Below are 19,113 nucleotides of genomic sequence, written 5' to 3'. Positions count from 1 at the left end.
CCATTTTATTGAGAAGATCAAAGGAATAACTTTGCAGGAATCTGACATTCTTGTTAGTTTTGATGTGGTTTCCCTATTTACAAGAGTCCCCCTAGAAGACGTTCTGAATTTAATTGAGGGACTAGTTTCCAAGGATATGGTGGAATTATACCGTATTTGCCTAACTACCACATACTTTTCATGGGAAGACCAAATTTATGAACAGATGGATGGAGTAGCAATGGGAAGCCCACTAAGCCCGGTCGTAGCCAACCTTTTCATGGAGCATTTAGAGAAGAAGATAATGGACTCAGCATACAAGCCTAGGGTATGGTTCAGATACGTTGATGACACCTTTGTGATTTGGGGTCACGGAGCAGAAAAACTAAACGATTTCCTGGCTTATATAAATACACTACATCCAAATATTCAATTTACGATGGAAACAGAAAAAGCTCAACAACTAGCGTTCCTGGATGTATTAGTAAATCGAAAGGAAGGTCACTTAGGACATAAAGTGTATCGAAAACCTACACACACAGACAGATACCTAAACAGGAACTCAAATCATCATCCTAGCCAAAAACAAGGTATCATCAAAACTTTGGCAGAGAGGGCGAAGAGAATTTGTGAACCACAACATCTCCAAAGTGAACTTCTTTATATTGAAAAAGCGCTCACCTCTAATGGGTACACCAGAAGAGAAATACACAAGGCGATGAACAACGTATCTAGAAGAAGGGACGAAGAAACAGAATGTAAAGGGAAAGCGTTCTTGCCCTATATATCGGGGGTAACGGACAGAATTGGGCGAATACTCAAGAAAGCCAACATAAAGACCATCTTCAGACCTACAAAGAAGATCAAGGATTGTTTAAGATCGGTAAAAGACAAACGCGACCCATTAGCAACGGCCGGAGTATACCGAATACCATGCACATGTGGAATGGTATATGTGGGAACCACAAAAAGACACACCAACACCAGGATAAATGAACATAAAAGCCATTGTCGTTTAGGACATATCGACAAATCTGCCGTTGCCGAACACGCTTTGGGAAGCGGAGAACATCGAATACTATTTGAAGAAACACAGATGCTGGACAAAACTTCACAGTACTACCCACGGTTATATCGGAAAGCGGTGGAAATATACAAGCACCCAAACAATTTCAATAGGATAGAAGAAGGACTAAAAATCAACAAAACATGGATACCAGTATTAAAATCCACAAACGCCCTTCCCGCCAAACACGGAGATAGAAAAGCTACTATAAACAACGACACGCCCCCTCAAGCCGAAACCAGTGGAGGGGAGGCGAGTGGGAATTATAAATATTGCCTCCGTAGTACAACGCGTCGTCAGTTTCTGCTTACAAGCGAAGCATCAACATCTCCAGAAGATGCCAACCCCTAGTGTTGGCGAAACGTCGAGAACAAATCTCAACAGAAGACAACGGCCCAACAGCCCGAATAAACAGTTTAATAAGTCATATGGAAATTGTCTGTGCCCTAAAAATAATATAATGAGTAAAAAAGTAATAATTTGGGGTTAGATACTAAATTGATTCTATAAATGTCTTTCTAAAAATAATATGAAGTGTAAAACTTACCATTCATATTGACATTGGGGGACAGAGTTGCTCGCGTCCGTGGTCTATCGCAAGGTACGATCACACGTGTCCCCTGGGTAACGCTAAATGAGCAGCAGCGATTCGTCGTTACGCGCGCTGATCCATGAGTGTACGAATCCCTACTCGAAACGGCCCTTCTCAGGGCAGCGACGCAGACCTCAAAGTCATCTTCTGGAACGCTGGAGGTCTAAGCAACAGCAAGTTTTTAGAACTCAAACGAAGCGTTCTCGAAAAGAACGTTGATATATATGTCATTGTAGAGGCAGGAACCGCTACAGACACACCTCATCTCTACTCTACAGTTGGCTATTCAACCCATGTGCTAAAGAGGAGTCGACAAGTAGCGTCAGGAATTATCATCGGAATCAAAACCCCTCTAGTATGCAAGGCTAACATAATCCACGAAATGCAGGATAGAGACAAACTGGAAATGTTTAAGGTCGAAGTCTGGAAAAACTCAAAACATATCACCCTTTTCTTACTATACAATCCGCCAGATAATATACCTGCATTGGAATTGGTAGAGCAACAAATCCAGCCAAGTACCATCATAATTGAAGATTTCAATAGTCCATCCACGAGATGGGGCTACTCTAGAACCACCAACGTTGGGAAACACCTCGAGGACTTCCTGGATACCAACTATCTCGATGTAGTGAACACCCCACCTACGTTCTTATCGTTTACAGGAAGTCAAACAAGGCCCGATCTTGTCGTAACGCACCCACACATTACAGGGAAGATCAGTGTAACCCTCCTGGACGACGCAGCAGGCTGTGGTCACCGCGCTCTGCTAGTGACATGCAAACTGGCAAAGGACAAGAAAGCCCAAAATCGCGCCCCGCGCTGGAATTTTAAAAAGACGGATTGGAAAAAGTACAGGGAATGCACAAATGAAGTCCTAACTCAACTAACACTACAAGAACCAGAAGAAGCAACAAAGAAAGTAAGTGAGGCCATACTTAAATGTGCAAAAGAGTGCATACCGCGAGGTCAAATTAAAGGGTATAAGACTTTCTGGTCCCCAACGCTATCCAAATAAAAAGCCAGAAATAAAGCTGCCAGAAATAAAGCTGCCAGAAATAAAGCCAGAGGAAAAGCTGAAAAATCCAGGCAAATGAACGATTGTATAGAGCTTCGAAAGAGGCAAGCGGTCCTAACTCAAGCCATTAAGTCAGGTAAAAGAGAAGCTTTCAAATCCTTTCTTGCTAAGCTCGATTTCCGAAAAGACGGCGTCAAAGCGCACAGGTTCGTTACTACGCTAAACAATGATGGAAACAAGCAACAGCAAATGCCAATGAGAGGCATGGCTAGAGAACTCACTACACATGCCGATATAGCAAACGAACTCTGTAAGCACTACACTAAAGTGAGTAATATTAAAATAAATAAGAGGGAGAGAGCAAGACTATTGCGTTATCCCCTTCCCCGGCGCATGAGCAAAAGTATAAACGACATCTGTTCAGAAGATTTCTCGATGTTGGAGCTGGAAGCGGCTCTCTCTGACACAAAAACGAAAAAGACAGCAGGGATTGACGAGTTGTACCCAGAAATGCTTAAATATCTGGGAGCCGCAGCCAAAGGCACCATTCTGAATTTGATTAACCTAACATGGAATTCAAGAGTCCCAAGTCAGTGGAGGAAGAGTGAGGTCATACCCACCTTAAAGAAAGGAAACGACCCGAGCCTGACTGATAGCTACCGGCCAATATCCCTCACAAGCTCCTTATGCAAAGTAGCCGAAAAAATGGTTCTGGGCAGACTAAACCGAGCCTTAATCTTGAACTGATTGACGACGCTCAAGCTGGCTTCAGGAAACACAGGAACACCATGGACCATGTAGTCGATTTTGCCCAAAAAGTCAAGGATGCTTTACACCGTAAGATGTCAACAGTAGCAGTGCTAGTAGACCTCAAAGCTGCATACGACACAGTATGGAGAGGTTTGCTGTTACACAAGATAGCGAAGTCCGGAGTTGACGGCAAACTATTCAATTGGATAAAATCCTTTCTCGGGGAAAGGTATCAGAGAGTCAAATTTCACAACCACTGTTCCAAATTCAGACTGCAAAGACAAGGGCTGCCACAAGGAGCTGTCATCATCAGCTGTCAATTGTTCAATTTAATGATAAACGATGTGCTCGAAATGATTAAAAAGACACCTGGTGTGGAAGCCCTCCTGTATGCTGATGACCTCCTAATATGGGCATCAAGTAGCAGTCTGAGAGCGCTCGAGGGAGTAATGAACCAGGCTCTGAAAAATCTAGAAAAATGGGCGGATAAAAACTGCCTAACAGTCAGTACAACCAAAACCGTATATCAAGTACTTAGCCTTTCAACAAAACAGACTGCTGTCAAGCTGACGTATAAAGGAGTTGATCTGGAAAGACAGGACGTAACAAAATACTTGGGGGTGTACATAGATAAGAAAATGACGTGGAAACCTCAAATCGACAACATTGCAGAGAAAGCCACAAAGAGATGTCGACTGCTCAAACGTCTCACAGCAACAAAGTGGGGCGCCACGCAAGATGTCCTGGTAGCAACATACAAAATATTATTTTATATGTAGCAACATATAAAATCGGCCGTACCTATGTCCGGCCGATATTAGAATATGGGAGTAAAGCTACAATAACTGCGAGTACAAAAACCACCTCCAAGCTTGAAGTCGCCCAGAACACTGCCCTTCGCGTCATCACCGGTGCTCCAAAATCAACACCGATTACATCAAAGGAAGCCCAGACCGGTATTGAACCAATACAATGCCGCAGAGAGCAACACGCGTTAACCTTCTGGGAAAGGCAAAGACGAATACTTCCACAAAAATGGGACGAATATAGACAAGCAGCCTCACGTCTTAAAACACAAACCACTCCGCTTACAGTAGCAAACCAAATCATGGAAAAATACCACATTGTCCTGTCGGAAGCCGCCCCCTTCCCAGCGCAAACCACACTGGCCCGCTGTCTACCAAACACAGAATTACTGCTTGAAAACCATAACGACCCGAAGCACCTATCGTCAGACATTGCCCTAAGGAAAGCCGCCCTACAGACGATACACACCAAGTACCCAGCACATGAGTGGATCCACATATACTGCGATGGATCCTCGATGCCGGACTAAGGGAAGAACAGGAGCAGGATACGTCTCAACGTTCTTCAAAGGCTCTATAGCTATGGGTGCCCCTCTTACCAACTACGACGGCGAAATTGCTGCTATACACGAAGCTGCAAAAAATCTTAAGAATTTCCAACACCCCCTAAAAGTTGCCTTTTTCATCGACTGCCAAGCCGCAATCCTCGCCCTGTCGACAAATCGATACACCGACTGTGCCAAAACAATATCTTGCCGCGTCCAACTATCGAACTTGATGGAAAAAGGGTGGCTGATTACTCTACAATGGATCCCTAGTCATGTCGGTGTTGAAGGAAATGAAGCGGCGGATGAACTTGCAAAAGAAGGCACTACTCTTCCACAGCCCCCTAGCTTCCAATCGTACACATCAGCAAAGTCCACCATTAGAAGAGGAATCAAAGCGAAGATAAAAGAGCAGCAAATACAGGCCGGTGCTGGAAAATCTTGGGCCCACCTAATAGAGTCACCAATCCCTCGCAACTTGCCGAGACCCATTAGTGTAGCCGTGTTCAGAACAACTACGGGGCATGACTACCTGGCCTCCCATCTACATCGCATCGGCGTCCGCGAAAATGACAACTGTCCACTATGTGATCAGCCCCAGATGGATGCTGCTCACCTTCCAGAGTGCCCAGCCCTGAAAACAGACCCACCCGAGGAGGATGAAGATCGCCTACGAGAAACGGCTCGTCTATACTGGTCAGCGCGCCACCAAATGGCTAACATGCCAAGGGTGGGCGTTGGCTAGTAAGTAAGTAAGTAACCATTCATATTGAAGAAAACCTTTTGAACGGAAATGTTTACCTAGATCTTGTCTATAAATAAACAGACCACAATATAGACGATTAGGTTATATTTTTATTCTCTGATATAGCCTCCATTGCTCCATTTGACATGACAGTTTGACATAGACAGGGAACAGGGGTATATTTAATAGAACAATTTTAAATAAAAAATTGAATTATTTAATTTATTATATTTACTAAGGTATGTGGATAAGAAAATTAATAATTAAAAAAATAATATGTGAATTATTTCTTTTAAAGTCAATTTTGGGGTATTGAGATAATATTAAATATAGGAAAGACAAAGATAGTGTTTAACAAAAATAATTTATAAGTTATATACTAGATATTATTAGTTATAAAAAGCATTTATATGAGGGCATTCTTAAGAAATTAACATAATAATAAGTTAAAAAGTGTTTTATTTTGCAATGTATTTGTTTATTTTCATAATTATGATATTGTAAATATATTTGTGTGCACCATCTTTGTATGCAACCAAGTATACACTAAAGTATATTTGGCTACGGATTTAAAATAGTGTCATTTATTAATTTAAAATGTGTAATTTATATATAAATTTGTATTCTGATCTGAAAAGCCTAAATTTCCATAAAATTCTCGATAGAATTTTAGTTAGAATAGTAATCTTCTATATAGAATGGGAAGAAACTATCTAGAAATGTTAAAACGGGATGTCAATAAACAGAATTTAACCTTTGTTTACGGTAGAATCTTCGCGAACATGGTTATGTTTATGAAATAGAAAACATTCGAACAAATATTTTTTCAAGAACATTCGTGAATAGAAAAAATGATATAAATATGATGTGATTTGAATTCAAAGTAGTCAGTCGGTCATATTTTCAATATAGTGAAGTCATTTGTTCAGTAATTTTAAGATAGTAAGGTCAGTTGGTTAGTTGTTCAATAATTTTTAAGATAGTAAGGTCAGAAAGTCAGTCAGTAAGATCAGATTTTCAATGGGGACAGTTGTTCAGTAACTTTAAGATAGAATACCGTCAGTCAGTTGGTGAGATGTTCAATATAGTAAGTTCGGTAATTACTTACATTAGTGAGGATAGTCGGATTTGTCTGAAATTTGGACAGTGGATTATGTTTTATTTTTTATTCACTTTTCAATCTATACATTTTTTTACGCTGAGCTATAGTTTTTCTGTATTTCGCATTTAAAAAACTGATATTTTGACATAAATTTCAAGATGCCGCGGCCATTACAGCTGCTGTCAATGATGTGCGTGTGCGTAGTACATACTTCTTGATCCAATGTTGCCACACTTTTTAAATATATTGTTTATTGTGAAAATATTATTTCTAAAGCTTCTCAAGTATAATAATAAATAATGATAATGAGTATCATTTCCGTTTTCTGTTTCTAAGGGATTCGTATAACTGTATTTCATTTGTTATTTACTTATGTTATTACATATAGATTATAGTTTATTTCGTTTTATGTTGTATTTAGTTGGATGCATTAGTTATTAACTTCTTTATTAATTTACATAGTTAGATGTGATTATATTAATTAAGATTAGGTTTTAATTTGTTTTTTTTTATTGGTACCCCATTTTGCTTATTTAAAGTACGCCGTAGCGTGTTTAAATTCAACTTTCAAAAACGCGTGTTTTAATGTTACCCTGGCAACATCAACAGTTTTAAATATTTAGCTGACCTGACAGGAGTACATAACTTGTAATGTCAAACAAATAATATATGAATAAAATATTAGTAACAAATATTTCAACAGCTTTATTCAAATATTTGGAAATCTCAATTGTCCCAATCTTTTAATCTTATACTTACTTAATATACTATACTGATAACGAGTTTTGCAAAAATATTTCCGAGTATTTCGTTTTATGTTTTATTTTGTTGGATGCATTAGTTATTAACTTCTTTTTTAATTTAAAGTTTTAGATGTGATTGGATTAGTTTAGATTAGGTTTTATTTTGTTATTTAATAGTCAATAATGATTTTTACAAAAACACTAATTCTGCAACCTGACAACAGTGTTTAAAACTTAATTTCAATATATTTACTCCACAAAAAGCAATATTAAGTCATATGTGGTACACTTTTATTAAAACTTAAAAATTTAACATATTTACTCCGCAAAAAAACAATATTAACTCATATGTAGTATACTATTATTAAAACTTAAATTCGATATATTTACTCGGCAAAAAAAACAATATTAAGTCATATGGAGTCTCTTATTAAAATTTAAATTCAATATATTTACTCCGAAAAAACAAATATATATGTGGCAACATTGAACCTGCGCAGAATATTGTATATTGTGCGCAAACGCGCTTGACTTGTTTTTCCAAATAAATAAATTTTGGCCATTTTACAATATTTTATATTTTTGGATAATTTAACGGGGAAAATGATTGGTATTTACAATTGATTTATAAATTTTATGTAACTACTAAGGCTATTTCGTCTTTTGATAACATTTTTCTCTTGTTAATTTTTGATTTCCTATACTTTTTATGATTTTTTTTTCAATTTTTGTTACATTTTTTCACTTTTTGTATATTTCCGTAGACGTAAACATGAAAATTTTGCCTTTTTTCTATTTTTCAGGCTAAGTCCAATAAAAATTCGCATTTTTAGGGACCCTCACTAATGTAAACAAATACCGTAAGTTCAATGAAGATTAAGAAACAGACTAAAGAGAATATTATTGAAGATTAAAAATTATGTTAAAATATATTGTATATTGTGATTGGAGATATATTTATTGGAATTAATGTATATTGGATTGGAGTTAATATTGTGATTGGAGATTGGAAAAAAAAATTATTAGAAAGAAGAATAAATGGAAAAGAAGAAAGAACAATATTTTACTGATTTATAAATACTAGTAAGAACAAAAATATTCTAAAATGGTGGAAGCTGAAAATTAAAACATTGTGGTGTATTTGGCAAGGCAAGTTTACAAAAGAAAGATAGGAAAACACTTTTATTTAGGCATTCAGTGACAGAAAAGGTACCAAATTTTGTTAATATAATGTATTTAGTATCATAGGAATTTCAAGTTAAAGATAGTTTTGTTTTAAATTTACATTGTCTATAGACAATGTCTATATACATTTAGATATATATGTGTGTTTCATAATAGATATAATAAAGATAATTTCAAAAAGTGCTTACAAACTAATTCTTTGAGAACCGCGATAAAAACCCTATATATATATATATATATATATATATATATATATATATATATATATATATATATATATATATATATACATATTATTAAAAACCACTCATTGCTCATTAAAACATCATTCACAAACAATACATCATCACAATATATTATATATATATATATATATATATATATATATATATATATATATATATATATATATATATATATATATATATATATTATTATGATTGTTTATTTTGACTTTAATCTTTTGATTAGCCTAACAAAACCTCAGTTCTTAAATTTAAATGCTAATAACCATGATGTCAAACCGATCCTTCACAGATATAAAATTCAATTGTACAAACACTTACAGCTTATTTTCTTCTTGAGTTGTATGTTGGAACATACCCAGAAAAGTCCAGTCTCCTCAACGATGTGATCTCTCCTCTTTGGCACCTCGGCTCCTTCTTAACGTCTCTGCAAACCTCCTGCAGACTACACAAAAAACACCTGATTCACTTCTCCAAACTCAGCTACTTATTTATGACACCAGGACCTCCTTTTGTCAACTTGATGCCGTAAGAATACTTTCACATATACTTTATAAAATGCCCACGGTAGATACAAGGACCTCTTTTAATCTACTTGTTATCTCCTTCTGCAAACTATTCACTTCTTTTCGTTACGCCGGTATCCAAACTCACAAATCACACCCTATCTTGAGACAAACGACTGTTTCCTTTCGATGACCAAAATATATCTAACTCCTCCGGTCTCCTGATCGGCTCACAAATTCCCATTTAAAAACGACCGTCCAATCAAAAGCTCAAATTGTGTTTACCATGATTTTGGAAAAGCCTAATTTCGGTTTCAGAAAAAAAATAAATAGCTTACTTTAAAATTGGTTTTGTCAATACACAATTTATACATATTTCAAAAGATTAGAATATGGTCATTTAATACTCGACTATACAAACAATGAAAAGATTAACTAAGACAGGTAAAATGTCTTCTAATTCTAAACAAAGGTTTTTTTGATAATTTTGTTTGAAACGGAAAAAGGTCGTTTGCCAAACAAATTTCTATTCTTATCTACACTAAATCTTATCTTAAATTACTATATACATTTTTGTTTATAATGATATCTTAAAATTTTATTCCGATGGATATTTTTATTTATTTTTCTTTGGTTGGGAAAGAAAAAGTATGACAAATCCCCGCCTTTGCATATGATAAAAATTACTGAATTATGCAGGGATTTTTCTCTATGCAAAAACAATACCAGTATTTTATTCATAATATTTGTAAACATCGTTGATATTATAAATTCCCCTAATCTTGTCTGATTCTATGTGCTTCAACTCATAACTATTTATCCTATTCTCATTGTTTACTATGTACGGACCCTCAAAAACAGGCATTAACTTTCCGCACACGTTGCTAGGTATGTTGGACATGCGCAATGCTCTCACCATAACCTTCTCACCTTTTTTGAAAGTAATTGGTCTTCTTTTCCTATTTTGGTCTTGCCTCTGGATATATTTTTCGTTTGCTCTCCGCAATCTTTTCTGCACATTTTCCATTATCTGTGTGTATTCCTTTTGTTCTCTATCTTCCCATGGTCTTAGTGGCATTATACCCTTCATTATATATTCTGGGGTCTCTTTCGTTACGGTGCTCGGGATGGTATTTAGATACGTTTCTACTTCGGCGACTTTCCTATCCCATCGTCGATGTTGACCCTCTGTTGTAATCCGTAGAAACTTCGTCACTTCCTGTATAAACCGTTCCGAAGGATTACTCTGTGGATGTCTGATGCTAACAAAATTTGTCTCTATTCCCCGTTCTCGAAGTTGTCCCTTGAAACGATCATTTCTAAAATATGTTGCATTGTCTAGAAGAATCCTTCTTGGTGTTCCTACGGTGGCTATAAAATTGTCGATTTTTCTCATTATTTCCTGCTAATTTAATGAATTCCTTCGGGTGACAAAAAATTCCTGCCTGGTTTTTTGGTTTTAGTGGGTGCTTTCGTGAAAAACCGTCTGTTGTTCTTCCGTATTTCTTCTTTCATCGCTGTGTCTTTCATTTTTATTTTCCTCTATTTGTGTATGATTTACCTCTCTTCTGTTTTCTTTTGGTCTGTCATATCCGTTCCGGTTTCCACGATATTCCTGTTCATTTCGTCTATTGTAATTTCTGTTTTCGGGATATGCGCGTGTGTTATTTCTGTTGTGATTTTCTCAATATCTGTCCTCATTCCATAGCTGATTTCTGAAATCATCATTTCCTCTTCTGTTTTCCCCATTTTCGTTTTCCCTCCTGGGAATAAATTCTCGTCTAGTGTAATCCCTCCTAAAATTTTGTCCTCTCTCTCTCTGTATTCCTGAGTTTCTCGGTGTCTGTAATTTTCTTGTGACCTTCTTGCTCTTTTTTCCTGTATCCGTGATGCCCTTATTTGTAGGAATTGGCATAAACTAGCGATGTCTTTGTAGTTTTGTAGATTGATTTGATCTTCAATTGTGTCATCAAAGTGTCTTGCAATCAACTCTACTAATTGCTCGGATGAATAATTGTATTGCAGATGTTTTGCGTTATTGTACATTTGCAATGCGTATGTTTTTTCTGATATACCCATCCTCTCATGGTATTTCCCATTTTGCAATTCCTTGTTTATCTGTAATTGCTCTTAAATGACTATATACATTTTTGTTTATAATGATATCTTAAAATTTTATTCCGATGGATATTTTTATTTATTTTTCTTTGGTTGGGAAAGAAAAAGTATGACAATATATATATATATATATATATATATATATATATATATATATATATATATATATATATATATATATATATATATATATATATATATTCGGTTTTTTTATAACGTCTTACGACGTTGTCCGACTCCCAAACGCCACTGTATTCTGTCTTGAGTTAGGTCTTCGTCCAGATTTCGAGCGCTAATCGCTTTCCTAACTCCCAGGTTCCAGCTCTGTGGTGGTCTTCCTCGTTTTCTCTTCTCTGGGGGTTGACACATCATCGTTTTTTTTAGGCAATCTTTCGTCCCCCATTCGGCTCACATGCCCATACCAAATGAGCTGTTTTCTCTCAATATCCTCAACTATAGTGCCCTCTATACCCATTTGTTGTTTTATCACTTCATTCCGTATTCTGTCGGCTCTTGATATTCTCATCGATTTTCTGATGGCATCCATTTCCGTAGCTTCGACCTTTTTCTTATATTTTTCGGTTATTCTCCATGTCTCAGCTCCATAAAGTAGACTAGTTTTAACCATTGTCTCATAGATGTTCCATTTTCTTTTCTTTGATATTTCTTTACTCCATAGAACTCCGTTCAAACATGCTATAGCTCTTCGTGCTTGTACAATTCGATTGGTTCTATTTCTCGTTCGTCTTTTCCACTACGGTCGAAGATGACGCCCAGGTATTTATATTCGTTGCATGGATTTATTTTTTGATTGTCATCGATATGGAGTTGTTCTGCTTCAGCTCCAATTGAGAGGTATTTTGTCTTTTCTAAATTGATATTTAATCCCAATTTCTGGTATTCTTCAATTAGTTTTCTAAGCATGTATTCCATGTCATCTTTGTCATTTGAGATCACCACCTGATCATCTGCAAACTGTAAAGTATATATGTAATCCTGATCGTTCAATTGTATACCCATTCCTTTGACTTTCCTTTTCCATTGTTTAAGAGCTGCAGAGATATAAATCTTAAATATAGTCGGAGAGATATAACATCCTTGTCTGAGACCCTTAGTAACTGCAAATTTTTCAGCTAAGAGGTTTCCGAATTTCATTTGGGAGTTTGAACCATAATATAGATATTTGAGAGCACTAACCAATGTTTGATGTATGTTTGATGTGCCCAGGACTTCCCATAGTTTATTTAGCGGGACTGTGTCATATGCCTTCTCAAGATCTACAAAAGTCATATGTAACTCTCTATTTGTCACAATTTTCTTTTCTACAATTTGTTTAAGACAGAAGATGTTATCTGTACATGAACGACCTGCTCTAAATCCTCCTTGTTCTTCGTCTTCAGACGATTGATAATCTTCCTCTATCAGGTCCCGCAGTATTCGACCGTATAGTCGACTCATTGCGCTTGTGACCGATATCCCTCTATAGTTTTTACAATTTCTCCTGTCACGTTTTTTATATATTGGGGTCATATATGCTGTTTTCCATTCATCTGGTGTTGGATGTCCATTAATATATTCGTTAAATATCACCGTGATCATCCTGTGTAATTTCTCTGAGCCATTCTTTATTAATTCCGTAGTTACTCCCTCTGGTCCACTTGCTTTTCCATTCTTCATCCCTGCTATAGCTTTTTGAACTATGTTGATATATGTATATATATATATATATATATATATATATATATATATATATATATATATATATATATATATATATATATATATATTATTGTGATATTTAAAGTCTTGGTGCGCCAAGCAATAATTAGCTAATTAATTTTTTTGATTAATTAAAATTATCTAGATGATATGATTATGACTCTATCACAATTTTTAATTCTTTTATCTCAGGGTTAAATTCGTGCTTCAATATCTATGCTATTACATGTGAAAGGTAAGGTCCAGAGAATACCGGAATAATAAAAAACACATATGATCTAACACTATATATTGAAATAAAAATAATGAAATAATTCACACTCAAAAGTTTTCAATAAACAAATCTCATATAATGATTCTCAAAAATTTTGTTCTACGTACGTGAACAATCAAAATTAATGGTACAAACAATATTAATTGAAATCTCAAAATCCCGAACTATTCTAACTCTCCTAATCAAAATATTTATATCCTTTCTAAATTAAGTATAAAAATTGTGTTATCAATAAAAGAAAAAACTGCAGAAAACAAAAATATCTCTCTCTGATGATGAGTGGTCCAAATCCTTGTTCCTTGTAGACTATATTATCTCATTTCAACCGCTCCCTATGTAATCAGCAATCTTACACCAGATTGTTGCAAGTATATCGTCCTTAATGATCGATCTCCTTCAAAAGCACAAATCATTCAAATTATGATAGCCTTTCTCCTCTCGATAAACTGAATCTCTCGTTGGCCCGAGTGAAAAATGACTCTTGGAATATCTTCTCTTTACGATAAACTGAATCTCTCGTTGGCCTGAACAGTGACTCTTGGAATATAAGGAGAAAAATATGACTTACAATATTTTGCTGCTTCAGCTTCTGTCAGATACACTAACTCCACAAAAACTCACTAACATTCAACACTACTGCTTGCTACATCTCGGGAACAGCCAGAGAACAATCACTGTTCGTCTTACAGACTTGGAAACCAACTGATCCTCCTTTCTCTCTCCTCAATCTCGCTAAACTTTTTCCTACATACTTATCCCACCTTTTTCAATCTCCGCCAATCAAAACTCGTCACAATTCCCCCATTTTTTCATTTCGATAACAAACAAATTTTTACCTATAATTATAAAATTTCCTAAAACTTATTTACAAATAATATTTTCTATAATTCTTAAAAACTAACAAAAACCTCTTTCTAAAATCTCTTCTATTTGTCTCTAATCACTGCATTAATGTATTTTGGAAAACCCGTTTCAATTGTCTTTGGATTTCACTTAAAATTATGCGGGTCACTCAAGTATAACAAAGAAATAATTTATGTATAGCTTACATTTTGTTTAGTACAGGTAATCCAAGAATTTAATAACTTTCCTTCTTTGAAATGTTTGTTGTTTATTATCTTACTTCTCTGAATTATTTTAATGTTTTTGAACTTTGAAATATTTTAATCAACCCAATATTTTTCTCGATTTTGCATATCATAACAATATATATATATATATATATATATATATATATATATATATATATATATATAAGAATTAGTTTGTAAGCACTTTTTGAAATTATCTTTATTATATCTATTATGAAACACACATATATACCTAACATAGCCAATGTAAATTTTAAAGAAACTATCTTTAAATTGAAATTCTTATGAAACTAATTAAATTATATAGATAATGTAAATTTTAAACAAACTATCTTTAAAATTGAAATCCTTATGACACTAATTAAATTATATTAACAAAATTTTGTACCTTTTTGTTACTGAATGCCTAATAAATGAAACTGTTTTCCAAAATAAAGATTTTAATCATCACTCAATGTCTTCGTTCTCAGCCTCGGCCTCAGCCATCTTTCTTTTGTAAACTTGCCTTGCCAAATACTCCACAATGTTTTAATTATCAGCTTCCACCATTTTAGAATATTTTTCTTTCTTTTCATCGAGAATTTTATGGAAATTTAGGCTTTTCAGATCAGATTATAAACTTATATATAAATTACATCTTAAATTAATAAATAACACTAATTTTTAATCCATAATTCTATATAAAAGTTCCTATTACCCAATTCACTTAAGTGTATACTTGGTTGCATACAAAGATGGTGCACACAAATATATTTACAATATCATAATTATGAAAATAAACAAATACATTGCAACTTAAACACTTTTTAAAGTTACTATAATGTTAATTCCTTAAGAATGCCCTCACATAAATATTTTTTTATAACTAATATTATCTAGTATATAACTTATAAATTATTTCTTAAACAATATCTTTGTTTCTCCTATATTTAATATCATCTCAATATATATATATATATATATATATATATATATATATATATATATATTTCTACATTTTTCAATATCTTATTTCCTTCATTTATAAATTCACCAATTGTGCACAATTTAAAAAAAATATCATTTACATATATTTTTGCTTTACTTATTGCATTCTCTACCGCTAGCTGATCAAGCTGTACCAACAATTGACCTAAATTAAAGTGATTAAATCCTGTGGTCATGCGCTTGCTGCATTTGATTTTGTTTTTGACCCGGTGAGACTCGGTTTACTCCAAAAGACAAAATTGGTAGTCTATGCGCCTCCATATTATTTAGTACCTTTCTTACTGTTTGCTTGTGGGTTTTATGCTGTAATATAACTTCCTCTTCTGTCTCCCTGTGCTCTGCACTTTCAGCTTTCTTCTTTGATTGAGCTCTGGTTATCGCTAAGATATGAGTGTTGTCTATGTATAAGTCTTTCAGCTGGTTCGTTGATATTCTCGAAAGATTGCCCGCGTAATTATTTATCCCTGTTATATACTCTATCCATCGAGCAAAAAGACAAAAGAGGGAATGTAAAGGTAGTGGGGGCAAAAATATTGTTAGACAGGAAGTGCCATCTTGAGAGGCCACATTAAACAAGGAAAGAGAGACTCTTTCCTTGTTTAAGAAATCCAATTTAGTTGAATTATGTTATTGCTGATGTTATTGTTTGTCCCAACTGTCACATGAAAGATTATTTGTATTTTCTATTGAAGTTTTTTAACAATTGTTTCACATTTTAGACTATTATTGTTATTATTTAATTAAAACTTTATTATGTTCTAGTGTTAAAAAAGTGTATTATGTATTAATATTATGTAATATAACAAATAAATAGATAAATTAGAACCCCTACACCACTGTATGATTATTGTGAAGTGTCATGAAATTTAAATTTGGCGCATTCGCATTTCCGGATATGTCCGCCATCAGAGGCCACTTTTTTGGTCTCCTTTTCATAACGATTAGATTCCCTCTTTTGTCTTTTTGCTCGATGACTCTATCTCAAAGTCGTATTCTTCTAAATCTAACCTGATTCTCGTGAGTTTCAAAGTAGGTTCTGTCATTGAAAATAGGTGCGTTAGTGGTTATGATTTGGTTTTATCAATAATGTTGGTGCTCCATATAAATAACATTTGAAATAGTTGATTCCCCAATGGATTGTAAGTAATTCCTTAATTATTATAGGTTTTTTAAGCTGAAGTTAAATGTGTTAAATTCGTTTTTTAAGCTCTCCTTTGTTGAAGCTGCGCGATGCGTAAGCTATTGGTAAATCTGTTCCGTCGTAGTTCTGACTTAAAATTGCTGAACAGCTCGCATTTGATGCGTCTGTTGTTAGTATAAATTGCTTGTTGTAGTCTGGGTATTTGAGGATTGGTGGTTTTGTCAAAGATGATTTGTTTCTTAAATGATTCTTCACAATCTTGCGACCAAAAAAAATCTACTCCTTTTCTCGACAATCTGTTTATAGGTATGCATATCTCTGCTAAATTTGGAATAAAACGTCTAACAAAATGCTACGAACCTTTTAGCTTCGTCCGCTATCTTTGGTGTCGGGTATTTCTCTATTGTTGAGTACTTCGCTTTACCCGGTGATACTCCTTCCTGCGAAAGATCGTGCCCCAAATATGTAACCTCTCTTCTGAAAAATTGACATTTTGCTGGATTTAGCTTCAAATTAAATTTCCGACATATCTTAAATGTGTTTTTTAAGTTGTCTAAATGACGTTTTTATATTATTCCTATCACCACTATGTCATCCATATACAGAAATGCTTTCTCCGGTGTTAAACCTGAGAAATGCTATTGACATCATTCTTGAAAAGCTATTTGGGCTTATGTTAAGTCCAAAAGGTAGTCTGGTAAATTGAAATGCTCCTTTTTCCGTACTAAAAGATGTGTATTTCCTTGATGATTGTTCTAATGGCATCTGGTGGAACTTTGACATTAAGTCTATTACTGAGAACTATTTTGCTCTTCCTAGTTGGTCTAATATTGAGTCTATTCTTGGTAACGGAAATTTATCTGTGAGTAGTTTCTTGGTTAGCTGTCTGAAATCTATACATAATCTCCATGCTTTGTTTTCATATGTAGCCTTCTTCGGCACTAGTACGACCGGGCTGTTGTATTCTGATGTCGATGGCTCGACGATTTCTTGGTCCCTTAATTGTTGTACTCATCTATTCAGTTCTTCTGTTTGCGAATATGGTGTCCTATAATTCTTTATGTAAACTGGTGTGTGTTCCTTTACTGTCAATTTTTGTTCATAAAAGTTGTTGCATGTTAGTATATCATGTCTTAATGCAAATATATCTGCAAAATCTTCGCATAACGATACTAATTTATCTCGTGTGTATTCAGGAATATCTAGCTTTAATGTTTCCCTTAATTCTTTCTTCCTATCATTGCTGTCGTCGATTAATCTGTATACTTTGAACAATTTCATGCCTAATGTTTTGATTGTACCCGTCTCTATCGTAACAGTTTCGTAAGTTGTATTTAAAATTTTGATATATATGGGTTATTTGTTGATATTATCGCTCTCGCTATGAATATTCTAGGTAGTATCTTCTGTTGTTCTACTAGTCTATCCGCCTTTAACGTTTGAAAATATTGAACTGTTCTGTAAACTTCACATCTGGATGGTGATAATAAAATATTTGTACTGATGTAATAGTTTCTATCATTCTTGATGTGTATTTTTAAATTCGCGTAGTCTAATATGCATTGATAATTTGTGATAAAATCTCTTCCAAATATTTCATCCGTTGGAATAGGAAAGTTGTTTTCTACCAATTAGAAAGTATGAACAAAAAGATTGCCACTTACGTCTAGCATAGTTTCGATTTTTCCCATTGTTTGCAGTTCTCCTCGGGTTACTCCTTTTATTCTTGTATTTGTATTTGGTCTTAAATGTTCTCGCATAAAGTCTTGTGTGCATTTAAGTATTGAAATATCCGCTTCTATGTCTACAGTAAATGTATTTACTCGTCCTAAGATTCCTGTTTTTATCCTTACGAAGTTTGTTATGTTTAAGTCGAAGTTGTAGATATAGTATTCTAATTCTGCCATCTGTTCATCCGTCTTATATGAGAATTGGTTGTTCAAAACGCCAACTGTGGATTTTCTGATTTCTGCTGACTATCTTCTAGTTCTAATATTCGTACATTTCCGTTGAATTCTCTTGAATTTCCTCTATGTGCTTGATTATTGAATTGTCTGTACCCTTTCTGTTCATGTGGACGGTGATCTCTTGTTAAAGCGTTTTGTTGAGAGAAATTTGGTCTTCTTCACATGTCATATCCATTATGATATCCTTTTTTGTGCTGGAATTTTCCTCTTTTGTTGTAAAAGTATGTTCTATAATTTACCACTTTTCCATGTGTATTGTCTTCTGTTGTGTCTATCGATAAAAATTTTGACATTACCTCTTGTGGGGTTGTAAAGTTGTCTGCCTCTAATATTAGCTTGGCTTTGTCTATGCTGGCATTACGTTTCGTTGTAGCCACTACTGCCTCTGTTGTGTATTTCTTAGCCAAATCCTCTGGCATTTCCTCTGCTATGTATGACACTTTTAGTTGTGCGGCTAGTTCCTGAACGTCAGATGCGTACACAGCTGCATTCCTATGTCCTTGTTTTCTTTTTTTTCTGAGTTTAGCTATAACC

The 19,113-nt window shown here is 34.6% G+C and overlaps 3 protein-coding genes across 3 annotated transcripts in view; all 3 read left to right on the top strand.

Annotated features, from left to right (window-relative positions):
- Positions 1 to 1,716: 1,716 nt before the first annotated feature.
- On the top strand, positions 1,717 to 2,655 carry LOC140438796 (uncharacterized). The gene has a single exon (XM_072528444.1). It carries the CDS (start codon positions 1,717 to 1,719, stop codon positions 2,653 to 2,655), a length of 939 nt encoding a protein of 312 aa, XP_072384545.1.
- A 75-nt stretch (positions 2,656 to 2,730) lies between these two features.
- On the top strand, positions 2,731 to 3,402 carry LOC140438795 (uncharacterized). The gene has a single exon (XM_072528443.1). The coding sequence runs from the start codon at positions 2,731 to 2,733 to the stop codon at positions 3,400 to 3,402; it is 672 nt and encodes a 223-aa protein (XP_072384544.1).
- A 378-nt stretch (positions 3,403 to 3,780) lies between these two features.
- LOC140438308 (uncharacterized) overlaps positions 3,781 to 19,113 on the top strand; it is a 32,614-nt gene continuing 17,281 nt past the window's right edge. Inside the window, exon 1 of the mRNA XM_072527990.1 lies at positions 3,781 to 5,508. Within this exon, the coding sequence (XP_072384091.1) occupies positions 4,695 to 5,501 (807 nt within the window). The 5' untranslated portion in view covers positions 3,781 to 4,694 and the 3' untranslated portion in view covers positions 5,502 to 5,508. The remainder of the gene's footprint in view (positions 5,509 to 19,113) is intronic.

The sequence above is a fragment of the Diabrotica undecimpunctata genome, chromosome 4, assembly GCF_040954645.1.
Source record: "Diabrotica undecimpunctata isolate CICGRU chromosome 4, icDiaUnde3, whole genome shotgun sequence".
Lineage (NCBI taxonomy): Eukaryota > Metazoa > Arthropoda > Insecta > Coleoptera > Chrysomelidae > Diabrotica > Diabrotica undecimpunctata.
Note: the sequence above shows the minus strand (reverse complement) of the source record. Positions and strands in the feature narration are given on the sequence as shown.